Below are 21,336 nucleotides of genomic sequence, written 5' to 3'. Positions count from 1 at the left end.
ATTGGACAGTTAGGCATTCATTTGGCTCAAGAGATCAAAGAAAAAATTTGGAAACTGAATTTTATTGAGATTTTCTCATTGCTGCCCTTGGAACAGTTCATGGATATTAAAGAGGACGCAAAAGGGGAGCAAGGTAAAAAGGAAGAGGAGGAGCTTTTTACATTTTAGTTAGTGTGATAGCGGAGAAAATCCCAGAGCAGGGATCTGCGCTATTGTGTTATTTCGATGAGATTGCAGCGGCTTATCGAACGTACGGAGGCATGGCCTGGTGGCAATACGATGAGCAGTTTCACCAGTGGATTGCGGTTTGCCCAGATATGAAGTGGCATGGCCGCGATATGGGAGTCTGGTTAGAGATGATGACTCCACTAAGGGGCGGTAAGTCCTTTCTGGGGCAGGGGGAGTTTCACCAGTGGATTGTGGTTCCCCCGGATATGAAGTGGGATGACTGTGATATGGGAATCTGGTTAGAGATGATGAGTCCACTAGGGGGCGGTCAGTCCTTTCATGGGGCAGGGGTAGTGGGCACAGGGGGGAAACTGGGATGAGTACGGCAGTGGCAATCAGAAAAGGACTCTGCTTTTAGTTTAACAATGGGCAATGTCGTTTTGCAGGGTCCTGTAAATATAAGCACGAATGTTCCGGTTGTGGGGGAGCCCATACCTTCTCTAAGTGCTTCAAGCAGGGTAGACAGTTGGGTAAGCCAGGGGATGTGGGTGCACACGCATGGACACCAGTGAAGGTCGTAAGGATGGTCCCTTGGTTAGAACGGTACACTAAGGGGAGATAGCTGCAGCAGGGCGTGGAGATATTGTTAACCAGTTTTAGTTCGGGGTTTTGGATTCCATTGAGTGGTGGGTTTAAGGTTCATGGGAATTTGAAATCCGCTAAGGAGTTTCCGGAGATTGTGCAAGGAAAAGTTATTGAAAGAGCTGTCTTTGGGTAGGATGGTGGGGCCCTTTCGGAATCCGCCATTGGCCAAGTTAAGAATTTCTCCTTTGGGGGTGGTCCCTAAAAAAGTTTAGGGGCAATTTTGCATGATCCACCACCTATCTTATCCAAAGGGTGCATCAGTCAATGATGGTATTGACCCTGAATTTGCAGCTGTTAGGTACGCATCCTTTGATAAAGCAGTGGAGTTGGTGCTTGAGGCTGGGATGGGCGCCCTAATGGAAAAGGTTGATGTTAAATCTGCCTTTCATCTTCTGCCAGTACACCCGAGGTGTTATCACCTACTGGATTGCTTTTTTAAAAGGGTCATATTCTGTGGATCTTTGTCTTGCCATGGGTTGTTTAATTTCGTGTTCCTATTTCGAGAAGTTTAGTTGTTTTGTTGAATGGGTAGTAAAACAGAGGGCAGGCTTGGTTCAATAGTTCATTATTTGAATGATTTTTTGTTTGTTGGCTCGGATGGGTTGGCAGTGTGTGGGCAACTGATGGCGGCCTTCATGGAGGTAGCGGAAGACTTTGGAATACTGGTAGCTGAGGAAAAGAAGGAAGGCCCTACGACAAGTTTGAGTTTTTTGGGCATACAGATTGACACAGTCCGGATAGAGTGTCGTTTGCCAGAGGCTAAGGTTGAAGATTTGCTTACCACTATTGAAGGAGTTTTTTTGAAGCAGAACCTGCAGTTGAAGGAGCTTCAGTCACTGATTGGTAAGCTCAATTTTGCATGTAAGATCATTCCAGTGGGGAAGGTTTTCACAAGAAGATTGTTTTTGGCAACTGCAGGTGCGAAGATGCCTTTCCACAGGATTTGGTTGAAGAGGGAGCATAAGGAAGAATTGCAGATTTGGTGGCAATTTTTGAAGAAATTTGATGGTAGGGCGATGGTGCAGAAGGTGGGAATATTAGATTTGGATCTTCATTTGTTTACTGATGCTCCTGGGGCCATAGGCTTTGGGGGTTTTCTACAGGGGAAATGGTGTGTGGGTCAATGGCCAAGATCATGGGTGGAAGCGGGGCTAACAAAGAATTTAGTTTACCTGGAGTTGTTTCCGTTGGTGGTGGCACTGCATGTGTGGCCTTATCTGCTGTCTGATAAGCGTGTGACTTTCCATTCTTACAACATGGGTGTGGTGATGGCTATTAACTGTTTAACTTCCTCATTTCTTCCTGTGGTACATTTGTTGTGCCTTTTTGTGTTGAAATTTTTCCATTGCAATGTTTTGTTTAGAGCTGTACATGTGCCAGGAAAATCTAAAGAACTTGCTGATGCTCTCTCCTGTTTACAGTGGGACCAGTTTCGTTACCTGGCACCAGAGGCAGAGGAACATGGGGAGGAGTGCCAGGAGGTGCTATGGGAAATGGCTTTTGCAGTAAGGACATATTTTGTTTGCTATTGTTATTTTTCTTTTCTATGATCATCAAATGTTATTTGCAATACTATTTAAGCACACATTTTTTGTAAATATTATTCTTTGCAAATTCCTATTAGCCAAATTGAGCCTGCCACTTTAAATTACTGCATGATGATGTAAACTGTTCTCTGTTCCCCTTGTATTACCTTTTTAATTTTCACCTGTGTGAGGTTTCTTTTTGCACCTATGAGATTACTTCTTTGTACCTATAATTGAAGTAGTGATGACAAGATGCACATGAAGCAGGGTTACGCACTGTATAGCAGATATAGAATACCGAATATGACTTCAGGCAATAGAGAGATAATGTACATTACCTATAAATTAATAAAACAAGTAAAAATGAAGAAACAATTTGCATGTTGTGGCTGATTATATGACATAAAAACATATATGTTTATAAATAAAACGTTATGGGCTAGATAACAAGTGGAACGCTAATTAATCGCATGCCCGCAAACAGGCAAATTCGACAATTTATGGGCACGCAATAAATAAGCAGCCATAACAAGTGGCTGGTTATTGTTACCACGAGCTTGGGGTCAGGCTTCTGGTTAATTTTTAAAATCTGCCCCAACTGCCCCCAAACAATCTAATGCCTTTTATTAAAGAAAAAATATTAGCATTTAAAAAAAAAAAAAAAAAACACTGTACTAAGCAGTTTTTAAGGGCTAAAACTGGCGGGCATGGGGTGTTAGAAAAAAAAGGCACTGAAAAGTGCCTTTACATTGCGGTCTATGGGGAATTGTGTGTTTTCTGTAAATATATATGTATATGCTTGTATAAATATATATGTATATACACATAGTAACATATAAATATATATGTATATATACATACTAACACATAAATATGTATATACACATAGTAACACATAAATATATATGTATATACACATAGTAACACATAAATATATATGTATATATACATACTAACACATAAATATATATGTATATACACATAGTAACACATAAATATATATGTATATACACATAGTAACACATAAATATATATGTATATATACATACTAACACATAAATATATATGTATATACACATAGTAACACATAAATATATATGTATATACACATAGTAACACATAAATATATATGTATATATACATACTAACACATAAATATATATGTATATAGACATACTAACACATAAATATATATGTATATACACATAGTAACACATAAAGATATATGTATATACACATACTAACACATAAATATATATGTATATACACATAGTAACACATAAATATATATGTATATACACATAGTAACACATAAATATATATGTATATACACATACTAACACATAAATAAATATGTATATACACATAACACATAAATATATATGTATATACACATAATAACACATAAATATATAGTATATACACATAGTAACACATAAATATATATGTATACACATACTAACACATAAATATATATGCATATACACATACTAACACATAAATATATATGTATATACACATAGTAACACATAAATATATATGTATATACACATAGTAACACATAAATATATATGTATATACACATAGTAACACATAAATAAATATGTATATACACATAACACATAAATATATATGTATATACACATAATAACACATAAATATATATGTATATATACATACTAACACATAAATATATATGTATATACACATAGTAACACATAAATATATATGTATATACACATAGTAACACATAAATATATATGTATATATACATACTAACACATAAATATATATGTATATACACATAGTAACACATAAATATATATGTATATACACATAGTAACACATAAATATATATGTATATATACATACTAACACATAAATATATATGTATATAGACATACTAACACATAAATATATATGTATATACACATAGTAACACATAAAGATATATGTATATACACATACTAACACATAAATATATATGTATATACACATAGTAACACATAAATATATATGTATATACACATAGTAACACATAAATATATATGTATATACACATACTAACACATAAATAAATATGTATATACACATAACACATAAATATATATGTATATACACATAATAACACATAAATATATAGTATATACACATAGTAACACATAAATATATATGTATACACATACTAACACATAAATATATATGTGTATATACACATAGTAACACATAAATATATATGTATATACACATAGTAACACATAAATATATATGTATATACACATAGTAACACATAAATATATATATGTATATACACATAATAACACATAAATATATATGTATATACAGATACTAACATAAATATATATGTATATACACATATTAACACTTAAATATATATGTATATTCACATAGTAACTAGGGTTGCACCGATACCATTTTTTAAGACCGAGTACAAGTACCGATACTTTTTTTCAAATACTCACCGATACCAATTACCGATACTTTTTTAATTTCATGACAGTTTACCAAGCACAATACAGACTAATTATTTAAGATCGCTTCTTTATAATTATGAACTGTATCTCAAAAGACATTATGAAATAATAAAACAGTTTTATGTGCTTGTTGTCACAAAGTTAACAGAACATGTTTATAAATAAAATTATTACAGTAACATATATTAATAATAACAACAATAAATAACAGCTGCAGCAGCTGGGACTGAAAAGCTACAATTTAAAGGGGCAATTACTGGATTCAATTGAGTTGTAGGGTGCCTATATAACTGATAAATCTGACACTTGTACTTAATACAAAGTCGTATAATTTAATTCTGAAAATAATATTGGGGAAGGAGTATTCCAGTAATCCCCTTTGAGAAAAATGGGGCATTTGTATTCTACTGACTCAACAGAAAATAGGGCTGGTCTTCATATTTTTCCAGGTCTGCTTTTTATTCCCAGTCCAGCCCTGGCTAAGGGTGTTCCTCAGAGTACAGTATATTTTGAGCATAATTGTGCAAGATGAGAGGCTTCCAGCTGTAAAATAGCAGCTTTTAAAGCACTGCTCTGACGTAAAATAATACAAATAACAGCAATTTTTATTGGCAGAACAGAAGTGAACAATTTTTAGTTAAGTCTTCACTCCAGCTTAACATGGAATGGGAACATGCAGTTTGAAAAACGCCACAAGATGGCATATGGGTAGGAATTGCAGGTATCGGTTTAAGTATCGGTGCATTTGCACGAGTACAAGTACTCATGCAAATACTAGGTATCGGCACCGATACCGATACTAGTATCGGTATTGGTGCAACCCTAATAGTAAAACATAAATATATATGTATATACACATAATAACACATAAATATATATGTATATACACATAGTAACACATAAATATATATGTATATACACATACTAGCACATAACTATATATGTATATACACATAGTAACACATAAATATATATATGTATATACACATAGTAACACAAAAATATATATATGTATATACACATAATAACACATAAATATATATGTATATAGACATAGTAACACATAAATATATATGTATATACACATAGTAACACATAAATATATATGTATATACACATAGTAACACATAAATATATATGTATATACACATAGTAACACATAAATATATATGTATACACACATAATAACACATAAATATATATGTATATACACATAGTAACATAAATATATATGTATATACACATAATAACACATAAATATATATGCATATACACAGTAACACATAAATATATATGCATATACACATAGTAACACATAAATATATATGTATATACACATAGTAACACATAAATATATATGTGTATACACATACTAACATATAAATATATATGTATATACACATAGTAACACATAAATATATATATATATACAGGGAGTGCAGAATTATTAGGCAAATGAGTATTTTGACCACATCATCCTCTTTATGCATGTTGTCTTACTCCAAGCTGTATAGGCTCGAAAGCCTACTACCAATTAAGCATATTAGGTGATGTGCATCTCTGTAATGAGAAGGGGTGTGGTCTAATGACATCAACACCCTATATCAGGTGTGCATAATTATTAGGCAACTTCCTTTCCTTTGGCAAAATGGGTCAAAAGAAGGACTTGACAGGCTCAGAAAAGTCAAAAATAGTGAGATATCTTGCAGAGGGATGCAGCACTCTTAAAATTGCAAAGCTTCTGAAGCGTGATCATCGAACAATCAAGCGTTTCATTCAAAATAGTCAACAGGGTCGCAAGAAGCGTGTGGAAAAACCAAGGCGCAAAATAACTGCCCATGAACTGAGAAAAGTCAAGCGTGCAGCTGCCAAGATGCCACTTGCCACCAGTTTGGCCATATTTCAGAGCTGCAACATCACTGGAGTGCCCAAAAGCACAAGGTGTGCAATACTCAGAGACATGGCCAAGGTAAGAAAGGCTGAAAGACGACCACCACTGAACAAGACACACAAGCTGAAACGTCAAGACTGGGCCAAGAAATATCTCAAGACTGATTTTTCTAAGGTTTTATGGACTGATGAAATGAGAGTGAGTCTTGATGGGCCAGATGGATGGGCCCGTGGCTGGATTGGTAAAGGGCAGAGAGCTCCAGTCCGACTCAGACGCCAGCAAGGTGGAGGTGGAGTACTGGTTTGGGCTGGTATCATCAAAGATGAGCTTGTGGGGCCTTTTCGGGTTGAGGATGGAGTCAAGCTCAACTCCCAGTCCTACTGCCAGTTTCTGGAAGACACCTTCTTCAAGCAGTGGTACAGGAAGAAGTCTGCATCCTTCAAGAAAAACATGATTTTCATGCAGGACAATGCTCCATCACACGCGTCCAAGTACTCCACAGCGTGGCTGGCAAGAAAGGGTATAAAAGAAGAAAATCTAATGACATGGCCTCCTTGTTCACCTGATCTGAACCCCATTGAGAACCTGTGGTCCATCATCAAATGTGAGATTTACAAGGAGGGAAAACAGTACACCTCTCTGAACAGTGTCTGGGAGGCTGTGGTTGCTGCTGCACGCAATGTTGATGGTGAACAGATCAAAACACTGACAGAATCCATGGATGGCAGGCTTTTGAGTGTCCTTGCAAAGAAAGGTGGCTATATTGGTCACTGATTTGTTTTTGTTTTGTTTTTGAATGTCAGAAATGTATATTTGTGAATGTTGAGATGTTATATTGGTTTCACTGGTAAAAATAAATAATTGAAATGGGTATATATTTGTTTTTTGTTAAGTTGCCTAATAATTATGCACAGTAATAGTCACCTGCACACACAAATATCCCCCTAAAATAGCTAAAACTAAAAACAAACTAAAAACTACTTCCAAAAATATTCAGCTTTGATATTAATGAGTTTTTTGGGTTCATTGAGAACATGGTTGTTGTTCAATAATAAAATTAATCCTCAAAAATACAACTTGCCTAATAATTCTGCACTCCCTGTATATGTATATACACATAGTAACACATAAATATATATGTATATACACATACTAACACATAAATAGATATGTATATACACATAGTAACACATAAATATATATATATATATACACATAGTAACACATAAATATATATGTATATACACATAGTAACACATAAATATATATGTATATACACATATTAACACATAAATATATATGTATATACACATAATAACACATAAATATATATGTATATACACATACTAACATATAAATATATATGTATATACACATAGTAACACATAAATATATATATGTATATACACATAGTAACACATAAATATATATGTATATAGACATACTAACACATAAATATATATATGTATATACACATAGTAACACATAAATATATATGTATATACACATACTAACACATAAATATATATGTATATACACATAGTAACATATATATATATATATATATATATATATATATATATGTATATACACATACTAACACATAAATAGATATGTATATACACATAGTAACATATAAATATATATGTATATACACATACTAACACATAAATATATATGTATATACACATACTAACACATAAATAGATATGTATATACACATAGTAACATATAAATAGATATGTATATACACATAGTAACACATAAATATATATGTATATACACATAGTAACACATAAATAGATATGTATATACACATAGTAACATATAAATATATATGTATATACACATACTAACAAATAAATATATATGTATATACACATACTAACACATAAATAGATATGTATATACACATACTAACACATAAATATATATGTATATACACATAGTAACACATAAATATATATGTATATATACATACTAACACATAAATATATATGTATATACACATAGTAACACATAAATATATATGTATATACACATAGTAACACATAAATATATATGTATATATACATAATAACACATAAATATATATGTATATACACATAATAACACATAAATATATATGTATATATACATACTAACACATAAATATATATGTATATACACATACTAACACATAAATATATATGTATATACACATACTAACACATAAATATATATGTATATACTCATACTAACACATAAATATATATGTATATACACATTGTAACAAATAAATATATATGTATATACACACAGTAACACATAAATATATATGTATATACACATAGTAACACATAAATAGATATGTATATACACATAGTAACATAAATACATATGTATATACACATACTAACACATAAATATATATGTATATACACATACTAACACATAAATATATATATATATATATATACACATACTAACACATAAATATATATGTATATACACATAGTAACACATAAATATATGTGTATATACACACATACTAACACATAAATATATATGTATATACACATAGTAACACATAAATATATATATATATACACATACTAACACATAAATATATATGTATATACACATACTAACACATAAATATATGTGTATATACACATAGTAACACATAAATATATATGTATATACACATAGTAACACATAAATATATATGTATATACACATAGTAACACATAAATATATATGTATATACACATAGTAACACATAAATATATAATTAACATTGCTGGCCATTGCTGCGCGACTTACCCCCTTTGCTGCGCTAGGTTCTCATGCATTGTAGCTGCATTTAAATGATTAGTTAAACTAATGTCATAGATCCCCATTTATCAAGCTGAGAAAGTATCTTCAGGCTCCCAGCATTTCAGGCTACTTAAGTAGCAGCGGTCTTCAGACCACTGCTGCTTATCCTCTCCGCAGCCTAAAATGTTGCAGAGTGAAATGATCCTGATCCGATCATGATGATTCACAGCCCCTGCTTGCAGCCAATTATCTGCCAGCGATCAGGGGGTAGCATTGCACAAGCAACATATGCTGCCCACTCACAGTGGGGTCTGGTAGACATGTTCACAGTAGAGACTCATGTCCGCCCGACCTTTGGTAAAATAGAGTCTTTTCTACATTCCTTAGGAGAAGATAGCATAGCTGAAATCTACAGACATTCCAGCTTCACTGGCCTCACCCGCTTCTTTACCTTTGCCAGCCTTACCAGCCTCAGTAGTGCCTTCACCTTCATCCTCCTCTACAGTCTATATTCACTGGCCTCCCAACCTCTTCAGTCTAACAAGAATTACTAGTTCCTATGTTATTCACTGAAACACTGTCATCTGCCCCTTCCATATACAAACAGCGATATAGAATCACATGGAAATTGGTAAAGCTGGAGAAACCGAAAACACCTGAGTTGTGCTTATGATTTTAGTTCAGAGATACAGCAGCCATTGCATATAAGGGGTACATTCAGAGACTGCACTAGATATAGAAAACCCTGTACAGTCTGTAAAAATACATCACAAATGTAAATATGTACTTGCTAATATATACACTGAAAATATATCAAATACTTAAATTAACATGACCCAAAGTTTTCTTTTATAATTTAGACAGAGCATAACATTTGAAAAAAATGAGCCAATCAATCAGCAAGAAGCACACAATTGTTTCAGTTGGTTTTACATCATATTGTTCCATAAAAAAAGAAAATAATTTAAACATATTACAACTACTGCTTTAGTATGGATGACAGATTTTTTGTGAGCACATTATTCACTGAATGTTCCTTTAAAATATTAGTAGTTAAAGGGATACTAACGCCAATTTTTTCCATGATTCAGATAGAGAAGGCAATTTTAAGCAAACCTTCTAATTTACTCCTATTATCAATTTTTCTTCACTCTCTTGCTATCTTTAATTTAAAAAGCAGGAATGTAAAGCTTAAAAGCTGGCCCATTTTTGGTTCAGCACCTGGGTAGTGCTTGCTGATTGGTGGCTAAATGTAGCAAACCAGTCAGCAAGCTCTACCGAGGTGCTGAACCAAAAATGGGCCGGCTCCTAACCTTACATACCTGCTTTTTCAAATAAAGATAGAAAGAGACGAAGAAAAATTGATAATAGGAGTAAATTAGAAAGTTGCTTTAAATTGCATGCTCTATCTGAATCATGAAATAAAAATTGTGTTTAGTATCCCTTTAAGAGCATTTAAGTCCCTTTGGCATTCTGTAACCTTATATATATGCTCATGACAACATATATCTGACCAGCGTCCCTAAGCATTTGTGTTCCCTGTAATAACTTATCTTTAAAGTGTTGTACTATATTTGCCTTGGCAAACACAAATCACCTAAACACATTAAAGGGGCATGGAAGTCAAAATTAAATCTTCATGATTCAAATAAAGTGATACAATTAAAAAAAATCTAATCTATTATCAAAATGTACCTCCTTTTCTTGGCATTCTTTGTGTACATATAGGTAGTGTTCATGAGCGCATACTGAGGTAGGGGTCTTAAAGGGACAAGAAACTCGACATTTTAACGTTCTTAAATTTGAAACTTTTTTTTAAAATAGTATGTTCTGTCTGAATTATAAAAGAAAAAAATGTCATAAATGTTTAATTTTACTTTCACATCCCTGTAATAAGATTAATCTGAGCACTAGACTGTCACACAAAACGTACCTTCCTCTTGTTGGTGGGACTGACGTAAAGATAGCTGAGCACAGTCTTCAGACCAACTTTTTCATTAAACTTTTCATATGTTGTCCCATAATCTGTTGACCTGTAGAGCAAGACAATTGTGTTATCAAGAGTTTTACTAAACTCTTTATAAATGACCAGTAACAGTTAAAATCATATTGCTGCAGCTGCCTCTTCTTGATAGAGATTTTGTAGAGCAGTTTTCTCTTTCAGTATCAGTGATTATTTTAACAGGCAAAAAAGGCTATTTTGAAAGTATAGGTTCTATTTGTAAACAACTTTATTCACTTCAGTGTAAAACTGATTATTGGGAAACATTAAATAAAGGGAAGACAATTTTACAGCACAATCTCCACTTAAGATCTGCTTATTCATATTTATATTTAATGTTATATTGTTTTATTCCATACATTTTATTAGAAAGAATGAGTAATAGCTAATGATTTACAGTAGGAAAAATCTATCTCACTTTATTGTTGTTCATGTCCATGGAGTTCAGCCTAAACAGGGCAGACACCGCTCCTGCCTAAAGCTTCAATGTGCAGATTCATTTGTTATTTTTTTTTCTTATTTGTGACAAAAATAAATATTTTCAAGGCGAATGGTAGATAAAAGACCTAATTCCTGCAAATTGCTAAGATAAGAGCACAGGGAAGTCGGGTTTGGATATAAATGCTGGTGATACTGAAAAGTCATGCACATTTACTAAACCAGCGACTTTTTACAACCTGGTACATAATATTCATCTCTCAGTTATAATAATAATAAACATGCTCATTAAAGGGATATAAAATGAACAGTAAGTGTAGCATTTTATTATTGCACCATTGCTTACAGAGAACTATGTGTTTGACCTCCACAAAGGAGCTAAATACATAGATAAATCAGCTGTAGACCAGCAATGCACTTCTGCTTGCTGAATGAATAAGAAACAGCATATATGCATAACCGCCAATCTCCAGTCGTACTCCAGATATAAGTTTAAATAAGGTTTAAACCCTTTGCATTGGTTAAACACATAGTTCTGTTCAAGAAATAAGTCTCTAGCAGTTAAGACTTTTTTTCTGGGTAATCAATTGCAATATTAACAAAATACAGGAGAACTATCAAGATTCCAGATATTCAGCAACTGCAATTAAAAAACACCATTATATTAAAAAAATAGGTACTTGAGACTCTTGATGTTGAAACCACACTATAGACTTTACCTAAAAAATGTGTATGTATGTATATATATATATATATATATATATATTATATATATATATTAATTGTATATCAATTAAAGACATGACATGGACATTTGACTAAGCAGAACATCTACTTGAATAGAAAATAAGAAAACAGGAAAGAAGTAACGTGAAGAACAAATGTATTATATAAATGTTAGCACCTAATCTATAAAGAACCGAAGTCTGAAAGAGAAATGGGGGTCATTATCACCTCTCTGAAGACCTTGTATGCCCCTCTGTAGTATATCTTGTAATAATGTCCTTTTCCCAACCACGCAACCCATGGTCTCCAAACCAGAATGTGCAGTTCATGTTTATTCTCTTAAAATAAGGAGAATTCCTCAATATTTCTGATTTGAGAAACTAGGCCTAAAACTCCAGACCACACAATGGAGGTCTTTCTTGGAGCCAACCTCTAGGTATAATCTAGTTCCCCAAAAATCTATTTCATTTAGGCAGTTTACCAAGCCCATGATGAAATAAAGGTTCTGTGAAAAGATGGGTCAAAGGTACAAACAACTTTTACCTCGTCAAGTCCTAAATATCCCACTCCTCCCCATTGAAAACTAATATCACAAATAGCAAAAAACAGAGTAGAACTGTTGCTGAATGAGATAAGGTATTAAATGAGTCTAAAAAGCAGTATGTACAAAAAAAAAAAAATATTTCAATACTTAAAATTTATCAAGCAAAACTGAAATAATTTGTTATATGGCCATAAAAAATATAATAAAATCCATAGCAGGACATCTCCCTTTATTAAAATCAATTGGTTCTGATGACCCCTTAATAAATATGATGGTAAGGTACCTTACTAATGTGTAGCTACCAACTTTGTTCCTTCGGAATGAAGCTTATTTTTTTTTTTTTAAACCAACATTGAGTAGAGATCATACAAATCACACGACAGTGCGCCACGCAGGGCAAAGTAACATTATACACAGTACATAACCTGTAGAAAAGGACAAAAATACCCTTGATTGAATAGGTGGCAATAGAATATAATCTATATTAATACATTAAGTATTACTAATGCAATACATACACATTGCTGATGTTTTATATGTTGAACACACCAAAATAAATTAAAAAAATGAAAAAATATATACTGTATATAAAACTAACTCCCCCCCCCCCACTAGTCAGTGCTAGGGTCAGGGCCATCTTTAATATTGACTGGACCCTGGGCAAACATTTTCTTGCCCCCCCCCCATGCAATTTTGCTCTCCACCCCAACATCCCAAAAAACAACTAAATCAATTTATTTTATATATTTTTTTTTAAATTATTAGCCCAGCAGTGGATCTTCCACTGCTGGGCTAATCATTTTAAAAAAATGCAATATGTGAAACTGGACCCAAGCAGTACTAATAAGTAAATAAATATATAAATTCCTCCACTCTGGATTAATTTAATATGCTTTTGAATGTGATTCTGGTGTGAGGTTAGCTGGTTAAAGAGATTTAGGGCAGCCAACAGGAGCAAAGCAAGGTAAAGACTGAGGAGGAAGCATGGAGGTGCAGACAAATAAAAGTTTACTGACTGCAATAACAGAACTACTATGAGAAGCTGTAAAATCTGAGACAGAGAGAAATAAAAACTATAAAAATAAAGCTTACCTTAATATGTTAAGTATCAGCATGACACTATACATCAGCCACAGCAGCATATGTCACTTCTTTGCTAGGAACAAGTTTCCTCTCATCCTGCACTAGACAATGCTGCATGGGGGAGGGGCCTGTGTACACGCACTTATTCTTCCCACTGACACCTTTCTACAAAGCACTGTTCCCCTAACAAACTTCAGTTAGTTGATCTTAGAGCCACAGCAGAAAGAGCAGGACTAAGGGGACCAGCAGACTGGATGCTGTCTGCCCAAGGCTGCATGGATACAGACGAGTCACACAGCCTCAAGACTGAAGAGAGCAGTGTGTGCAGCTGCATAGATGCTCAAATCCTCACATGCCTGCCACTCCAGCTTTCTGCTGCATGCACCTATGAGTCAGCCCTACCCAGAAACAATCCCCACCACCAGAGCAGTTACCTGGTAACAGTGGTAACCCCAGCAGGACCTTTTCTGATGCAGTGGGATTGGCTGAATGCCTAGTTAGGGCTTAGCATTCAGTGCTGCACAGTGCACATCTAAAACAGAACATGGCACATGACACTGGGAAGGTCTGCACAGTTTCTCCCTGGGCAGCTGCCCCTTTTGCCCTGTATTAAAGACGGCCCTGGCTAGGGTACAGCCATTCTCCCCTTAAGTTAGATTCCAGTATAAAGATTGCATTTTTAAAAGGAAGAATAACTGATTTCTGAGTATTGATGTCTAATGACCTAATATATTTTCCCCATTTTGCAAAAAAGAACTTTCCATTTACATCTGTATTTTTGCTTTTTCTAAAAACATTTAAAGGGCCATAATACCCAAATGTTTAAACACTTGAAAGTGATGCAGCATAGCTGTAAAAAGCTGATTAGAAAATATCACCTGAACATCTCTATGTAAAAAAGAAAGATATTTTACCTCAAAAGTTCCTCAGTAGCCACCTCCCATTGTAAAGGATTTCTAAGCAGCATATTAGTGTGTCTGTCCCGGGACAACTGAAAGGATGAGCTTCGTGCACTCTCATATTATTTCACCAATCAGGTAAAGGAAGCTTACTATGAAATCTCATGAGAGTTAAGTCAAATCTCATGAGATCACAGTAAGAGTTCATGACCTCAGCACTGCTGATGCTGATTGGCTGCTGTTCATTTCTTCATTTTTTTAATTTTTTTACCTGCAGCTGGGAGCAGCTGAGTATAACTTTTTACACAGAACTTACTCTGCTGAGCTGAGGAGATTGTGAGGTAAAATATCTTCCTTTTTTACATAGAGATGCTCAGGTGATATTTTCCTGTCAGCTTTTTACAGTTATACTGCATCAGTTTCAAGTGATTTAGCATATGAGTATTATGTCCCTTTAATATAAAATTCCACTCTTGAATTCTGAGAGTTTAGGTTCTTTATGAAACTGCCAGTTTCTCAAAATTATTTTCCTTCCAAGAAGGATAGCTGTATTTAGTAACAATCGGGTAGATTACGAGTTTTGTCGGTAAAGCTGTGCGTGGCTAATGAGCAGTTTATGCTCACCGCTCACTTGCAGACAGCGCTGGTATTACGTTTTTTTTTAAACCCGGCGTGAGCCGCGGAAAATTGAGCGGAGTGCAAAATTTTGCTCCACATCTCACCTCAATACCAGCGCTGCTTACGGTAGTGGTGAGCTGGCCAAACATGCTTGTGCACGATTTCCCCATAGGAATCAATGGGGCAGAGCTGGCTGAAAACAAGTCTAACACCTGCAAAAAAGCAGCGTTCAGCTCCTATCGCAGACACATTGATTCCTATGGGGAAACACATTTTATGTCTACACCTAACACCCTAACATGAACCCCGAGTCTAAACACCCCTAATCTTACACTTATTAACCCCTTATTTGCCGCCCTCGACATCGCCGATACCTGCATTATACTTATTAATCCCTAATCTGCCGCTCCGGACACCGCCGCCACCTACATTATAGTTATGAACCCCTAATCTGCTGCCCTCAACATCGCCGACACCTACATTATATTTATTAACCCCTAATCTGCCGCCCCCAAATGTCGCCGCAACCTAACTACAATTATTAACCCCTAATCTGCCGCCCCCAACGTCGCCGCCACTATATTAAAGTTATTAACCCCTAAAAATAAGTCTAACCCTAACCCCCCTAACTTAAATATAATTTAAATAAATCTAAATAAAATAACTACAATTAACTAAATTATTCCTATTTAAAACTAAATAGTTATTTTATTTAGATTTATTTAAATTATATTTGTTAGGGGGTGTTAGGGTTAGGGTTAGACTTAGGTTTAGGGGTTAATACATTTAATATAGTTGCGGCGACGTTGTGGGCGGCAGATTAGGGGTTAATAAATGTAGGTAGGTGGCGGCGATGTTAGGGCCGGCAGATTAGGGGTTAATAATATTTAACTAATGTTTGCGAGGCGGGAGTTCGGCGGTTTAGGGGTTAATACTGACTTTCAGATGCGTTAAGGATCTTGGAGGTAGAGGGTGTACCGCTCACTTTTATGAGAGAAGTTTGGGGGTAATAAAAATTTGATACAAAATCTTAACTTGCTGCTCTCTATAATATTCCCCCATCATGGCTTTGGCAGCCCAGAACTTGTCATAAACTACATCTCATTCTGATTTACAAAGAACTCACTCCATTTTAACTTAAGGGCCTCTATTAAACAAAGTCTGGCGGACGCCGCCCCCTGCAGACTTGCGGCCAATGGGCCACCAGCAGGGAGGTGTCAATCAACCCGATCGTACTTGATCGGGTTGATTTCCGGTGATGTCTGTCCGCCTGCTCAGAGCAGGCGGACAGGATGTGGAGCAGCGGTCTTTGTGACCGCTGCTTCATAACTGCTGTTTCTGGCGAGTCTGAAGGCTTGCAAGAAACACGTGCCCAGAAGCTCACTACGGAGCTTGTTAAATGGACGCCAAGGTATTGAATATTACTTTGTTCCTGTTTAATTAATAAGGACCTATGAGTGGGTGAAATAGAGAATTTCCCTAGCTGGAATAGTAATATTATATGTTTTAAAAGTTTATTGTTTCAATCAAGATCTGTCAATCTCAAAATTTGCTCAGCATAGTGACAGAGTTGTAGATATGCAAAAAATTGATGATTTGTGATCCCAAATTCTAACTTATATTCATCAAAGGTTTTAACTCTTTTATCTTCCATATTAATATATTTTTAACCCCCGCACTTGACCATTTACCAGATCTTGCTGACTCATATCCTTCCATAAATTCTGGGTTCCCACTAATGGTCAAGAAGGGAGAGGCCCTGTGGTTAATACCTATTTTTGTACAAAACTTACGCCAGGCCCGGATGGGTTGTTCTATAACTATTAATCGTTTTATTTCTTTAGGAATTATGTTCGGGGGCATATGCACAAGAGCTTTTAATGAGAGTGGTGCAACAAGGGCCTCTTCTATGTCATAGATGGAAAAATGCCCTAACTCTAGAAACCAATCTAGAACATATTTCACATTTACCACTATGTTCTAAGTTTAAAAATCTGGTATAGCCAATCCCATACCCTTCTTCTCCGCAAACATGCGATTTGTGGCTATTCTAGGCTTTTTATTTTTCCAAATAAATTGTCTTATATATTTGTTAATTACAAGAGTCTCTTTTTAATAATAAGAGTGGTAAGGCCTGAAATATATTTAAAAATCTGGGCAACGAGACCATTTTAATTAGATGTATTCTACCTGAAAGAGACAGAGGTATCTCTCTATGTCTTTCTTAAGGAACATGATCAGTGGTGAGAAATGTAAGCTGTACCACTTTCGAGTCCCGTGCGAATTTCAGCCCCAAGTATGCAATGTGTTCCTTTTCCTCCCTAAAAGGTGTTGAGGGTGAATTCCTATGCTTAATTAGCCACAATATTTCAGACTTGTCTTTATTTATTCCAAAGCCTTTAAATGCTTGAAATATGTCTAAGGAATTGATAATTAAAGGTAAATTCTTTTGAAGGTTTTGGGTGAAAATATGGAGGTCATCAGCATAGATAGCTTGCTGAATTTTATACTGCCCAATATCAATTCCCTCAAGATAATCCCTGAAGTATATAGCTAAGGGTTCTAAAGATAAGTTAAAGAGGAGAGGTGAGATAGGACACCCCTGTCTTGTCCCGCGCTGTAGGATAATTTTGTCTGATATAGTTGAATTAATAACTAAGGCTGCTAAGGGAAGTGAGTATAGTGATGATATAATATTAACAAAAATTACCTATGATTCCAAAGTTTCTAATGGTAGTAAACATATGGTCCCACAGCAAGGAATCAAAGGCCTTTTGAGTATCTATAGATATAACCGCCGCATCTGCTCCTAAAAAAGTTCCTCCCTTCCCACTGTTTCACAATAATTTATCACTATTTTTAATTTCCTAATATTATTCACTAATGTCCTTCCTTTAATAAACCCTGTTTGGTCTGGGTGGATAAGAGTACCAATAGCAACTTGGAGTCTATTAGTCAAGATTTGTGTTAAAATTTTATAGTCCACATTCAGAAGAGAAATGGGCCTATAAGAATCCATTAATTTCAGGTATTTCCTCTGTTTTGGGATCAGAAGTATTCTAGATTCATTAAAGTATTTAGATGGGGATTTTCCCTCTAAGAGAAAAGAATTATATACCTTATTTAATACTTGAGTAATTTTATCTTCAATAATTTTGTATAATTCTCCTGGTATATCATCCGGGCATGGAGCTTTATTAAGCTTCAACCTTTTTATGGTCTTTTTAATTTCATCATCAGAGATTGGGGAATTCAGAATTTCCAGATCCTCCTTCACTATTTGAGGGAGCCTAATGTTTTCCCAAAAAATGTCTTTCTTTGGTGATCTACTACTTTCTCCCCATACAAATTTTTAAAATATTGATGAAATTCATGAATAATGTCTTGGGATTGACTAAATATTTTATCTTTTACTTTAATAGATGTTATCGACTTATTTGACTTCTGGAGATTAACCATTTTCGCCAGGTATTTCCCTATTTTATTGCCATAAGACATACATTTACTATTTCTCCTGAGCTCACATTGAGTTTCTTTCGAAATACACCAGGCATCCCTTTGCCTTTTTGCTTCTAAATATTCTTTCCAGTTTTCTTTACTATTATTTTATAAATAGTTTTGATATTTATTAACTCTCTATCTATTGGGTTCTTGTAAAGCGCGGCTATTCACCCGTAAGGGTCTCAAGGCGCTGAGGGTTGCACTTCAGTCGAAGAGCCAGGTCTTGAGGTCCTTTCTGAACTTAGTTAGGGTGGTAGCTTCTCTGAGGTGCAGCAGGAGGGTGTTCCAAGTCTTGGCTGCCAGGTGAGAGAAGGATCTGCCTCCAGCTGTGGTTTTCCTGATGCGGGGGATGACAGCGAGGGCTTGGTTGGCCGATCGAAGTTGTCTGGTAGGGGTGTAGAAGGTAACGCGGTGGTTCAAGTATTCGGGACCGATGTTGTAGAGGGTCTTGAATGCGTGGGTGAGAAGCTTGAAGGTTATTCTTTTGTTGATGGGGAGCCAGTGCAAGTCCCGCAGGTGTTTGGTGATGTGGCATTGACAAGGGATGTCAAGGATTAGTCTGGCCGAGGAGTTCTGGATGCGCTGTAGTCTCTTTTGGAGCTTGATGGTGGTGCCGGCGTAGAGTGCGTTACCATAGTACAGTCAGCTGCTGAAGAGGGTGTGAGTGACAGTCTTCCTGGTCTCGGTTGGGATCCATTTGAAGATCTTTCACAGCAGGTGAAGTGTGTGGAAGCATGCAGAAGAGACGGCGTTGATTTGCCGGTCCATGGAGAGCGATGAGTCCAGGGTGACGCCTAGATTTCATGCATGGTCGGTGAGTGTCTGAGGGCTGTGGGCCACCATGAGTTATTCCAAGCGGATGTGGTGGGACCAAGAAGGAGGACTTCGGGCCTTGTCTGCGTTTAGCTTAAGGCAGTTGTAGTTCCTCCAGGTAGCGACTGCTGTCAGCCCTTCGTGGACGTTTCTCTTGGCGGTGGTGGTGACACTGGTGAGTGAGATGATTAGCTGGGTGTCGTCGGCATAGGAGACAGTGTTGAGGTCATGATGTCGGGCGATGGCGGAGAGAGGGGCCATGTAGATGTTGAATAGGGTGGGGCTCAGCGAAGAGCCTTGGGGTACACCGCAGCTGATTTCTGTGGGCTTGGAGGTGAAGGGTGGGAGTCTAACTTTCTGGGTTTTGCCGGTGAGGAAGGAGGTGATCCATTCTAGGGCTTTGTCGCATATGCCGGCATCGTGTAGTCGGTTGCGGAGGGTGAGGTGGGAGACAGTGTCGAATGCGGTATCCAGTAACTATTACTTTTCCTCTTCATTTTAACTAAAAAAGCTAAGATTTCCCCCCGTTTTCAGAATGAAGCTTAAGATGGCAATCACGTGAGCCGCAGTAGCAATACCAATAGGTAGACGTGTCTACATGTAGCATATACGTTAACATATACGTGTAGACACGTCTACGTATTGAGAAATTGCTATATTGCTATATATTTTTTATGGCCATTCGGTTTAACAAATGATTTCAGTTTTGCTTGATATGTGATAAATATAAATTAAAGTATTACAAGGATGTTATTTATTGTTGTACACACTGCTTTTTAAACTCATTTAATACCTTAGCTCAATCAGCGCTAGTTTTACTCTGTTTTTTGCTATCCATGACGAAATCAAGCAAGATCCAGCATCAAGCTAAAAATATACTAATTACCTCACAACTTTCTCAACCAGCTGGAATAACAAGTTCATGGAAAAACTGAATAACCAAAGAATGTTTAGCGCAGCCGACATCCCTTTAGCTCACCATATTGTTTCAACAGAAAGCACGGCTGCGCAAAACATCACTCATATTACAAATATGAAAGCTATGTGTTGCATATAACAGTACTAAAAATGTTAGTGCATCATGAGACCGGAAATAAAGTGTTAGGGAATAAAAGTATAATAAAGCACATTGAAAACATACTGTATTAAAATATAGTATTACACAATTACTGTATAATTTGACTGAGA

The 21,336-nt window shown here is 35.5% G+C and overlaps 1 protein-coding gene across 1 annotated transcript in view; it reads right to left on the bottom strand.

Annotated features, from left to right (window-relative positions):
* The window catches only part of SORCS3 (sortilin related VPS10 domain containing receptor 3), a 1,163,020-nt gene that overhangs the window by 771,117 nt on the left and 370,567 nt on the right, over positions 1-21,336 (bottom strand). The window contains exon 3 of the mRNA XM_053693001.1: positions 11,458-11,557. Within this exon, the coding sequence (XP_053548976.1) occupies positions 11,458-11,557 (100 nt within the window). The remainder of the gene's footprint in view (positions 1-11,457; positions 11,558-21,336) is intronic.

Source organism: Bombina bombina, chromosome 9, assembly GCF_027579735.1.
Source record: "Bombina bombina isolate aBomBom1 chromosome 9, aBomBom1.pri, whole genome shotgun sequence".
In the NCBI taxonomy this organism is placed as follows: domain Eukaryota; kingdom Metazoa; phylum Chordata; class Amphibia; order Anura; family Bombinatoridae; genus Bombina; species Bombina bombina.
This window is presented reverse-complemented; position numbering and strand designations above follow the sequence as displayed.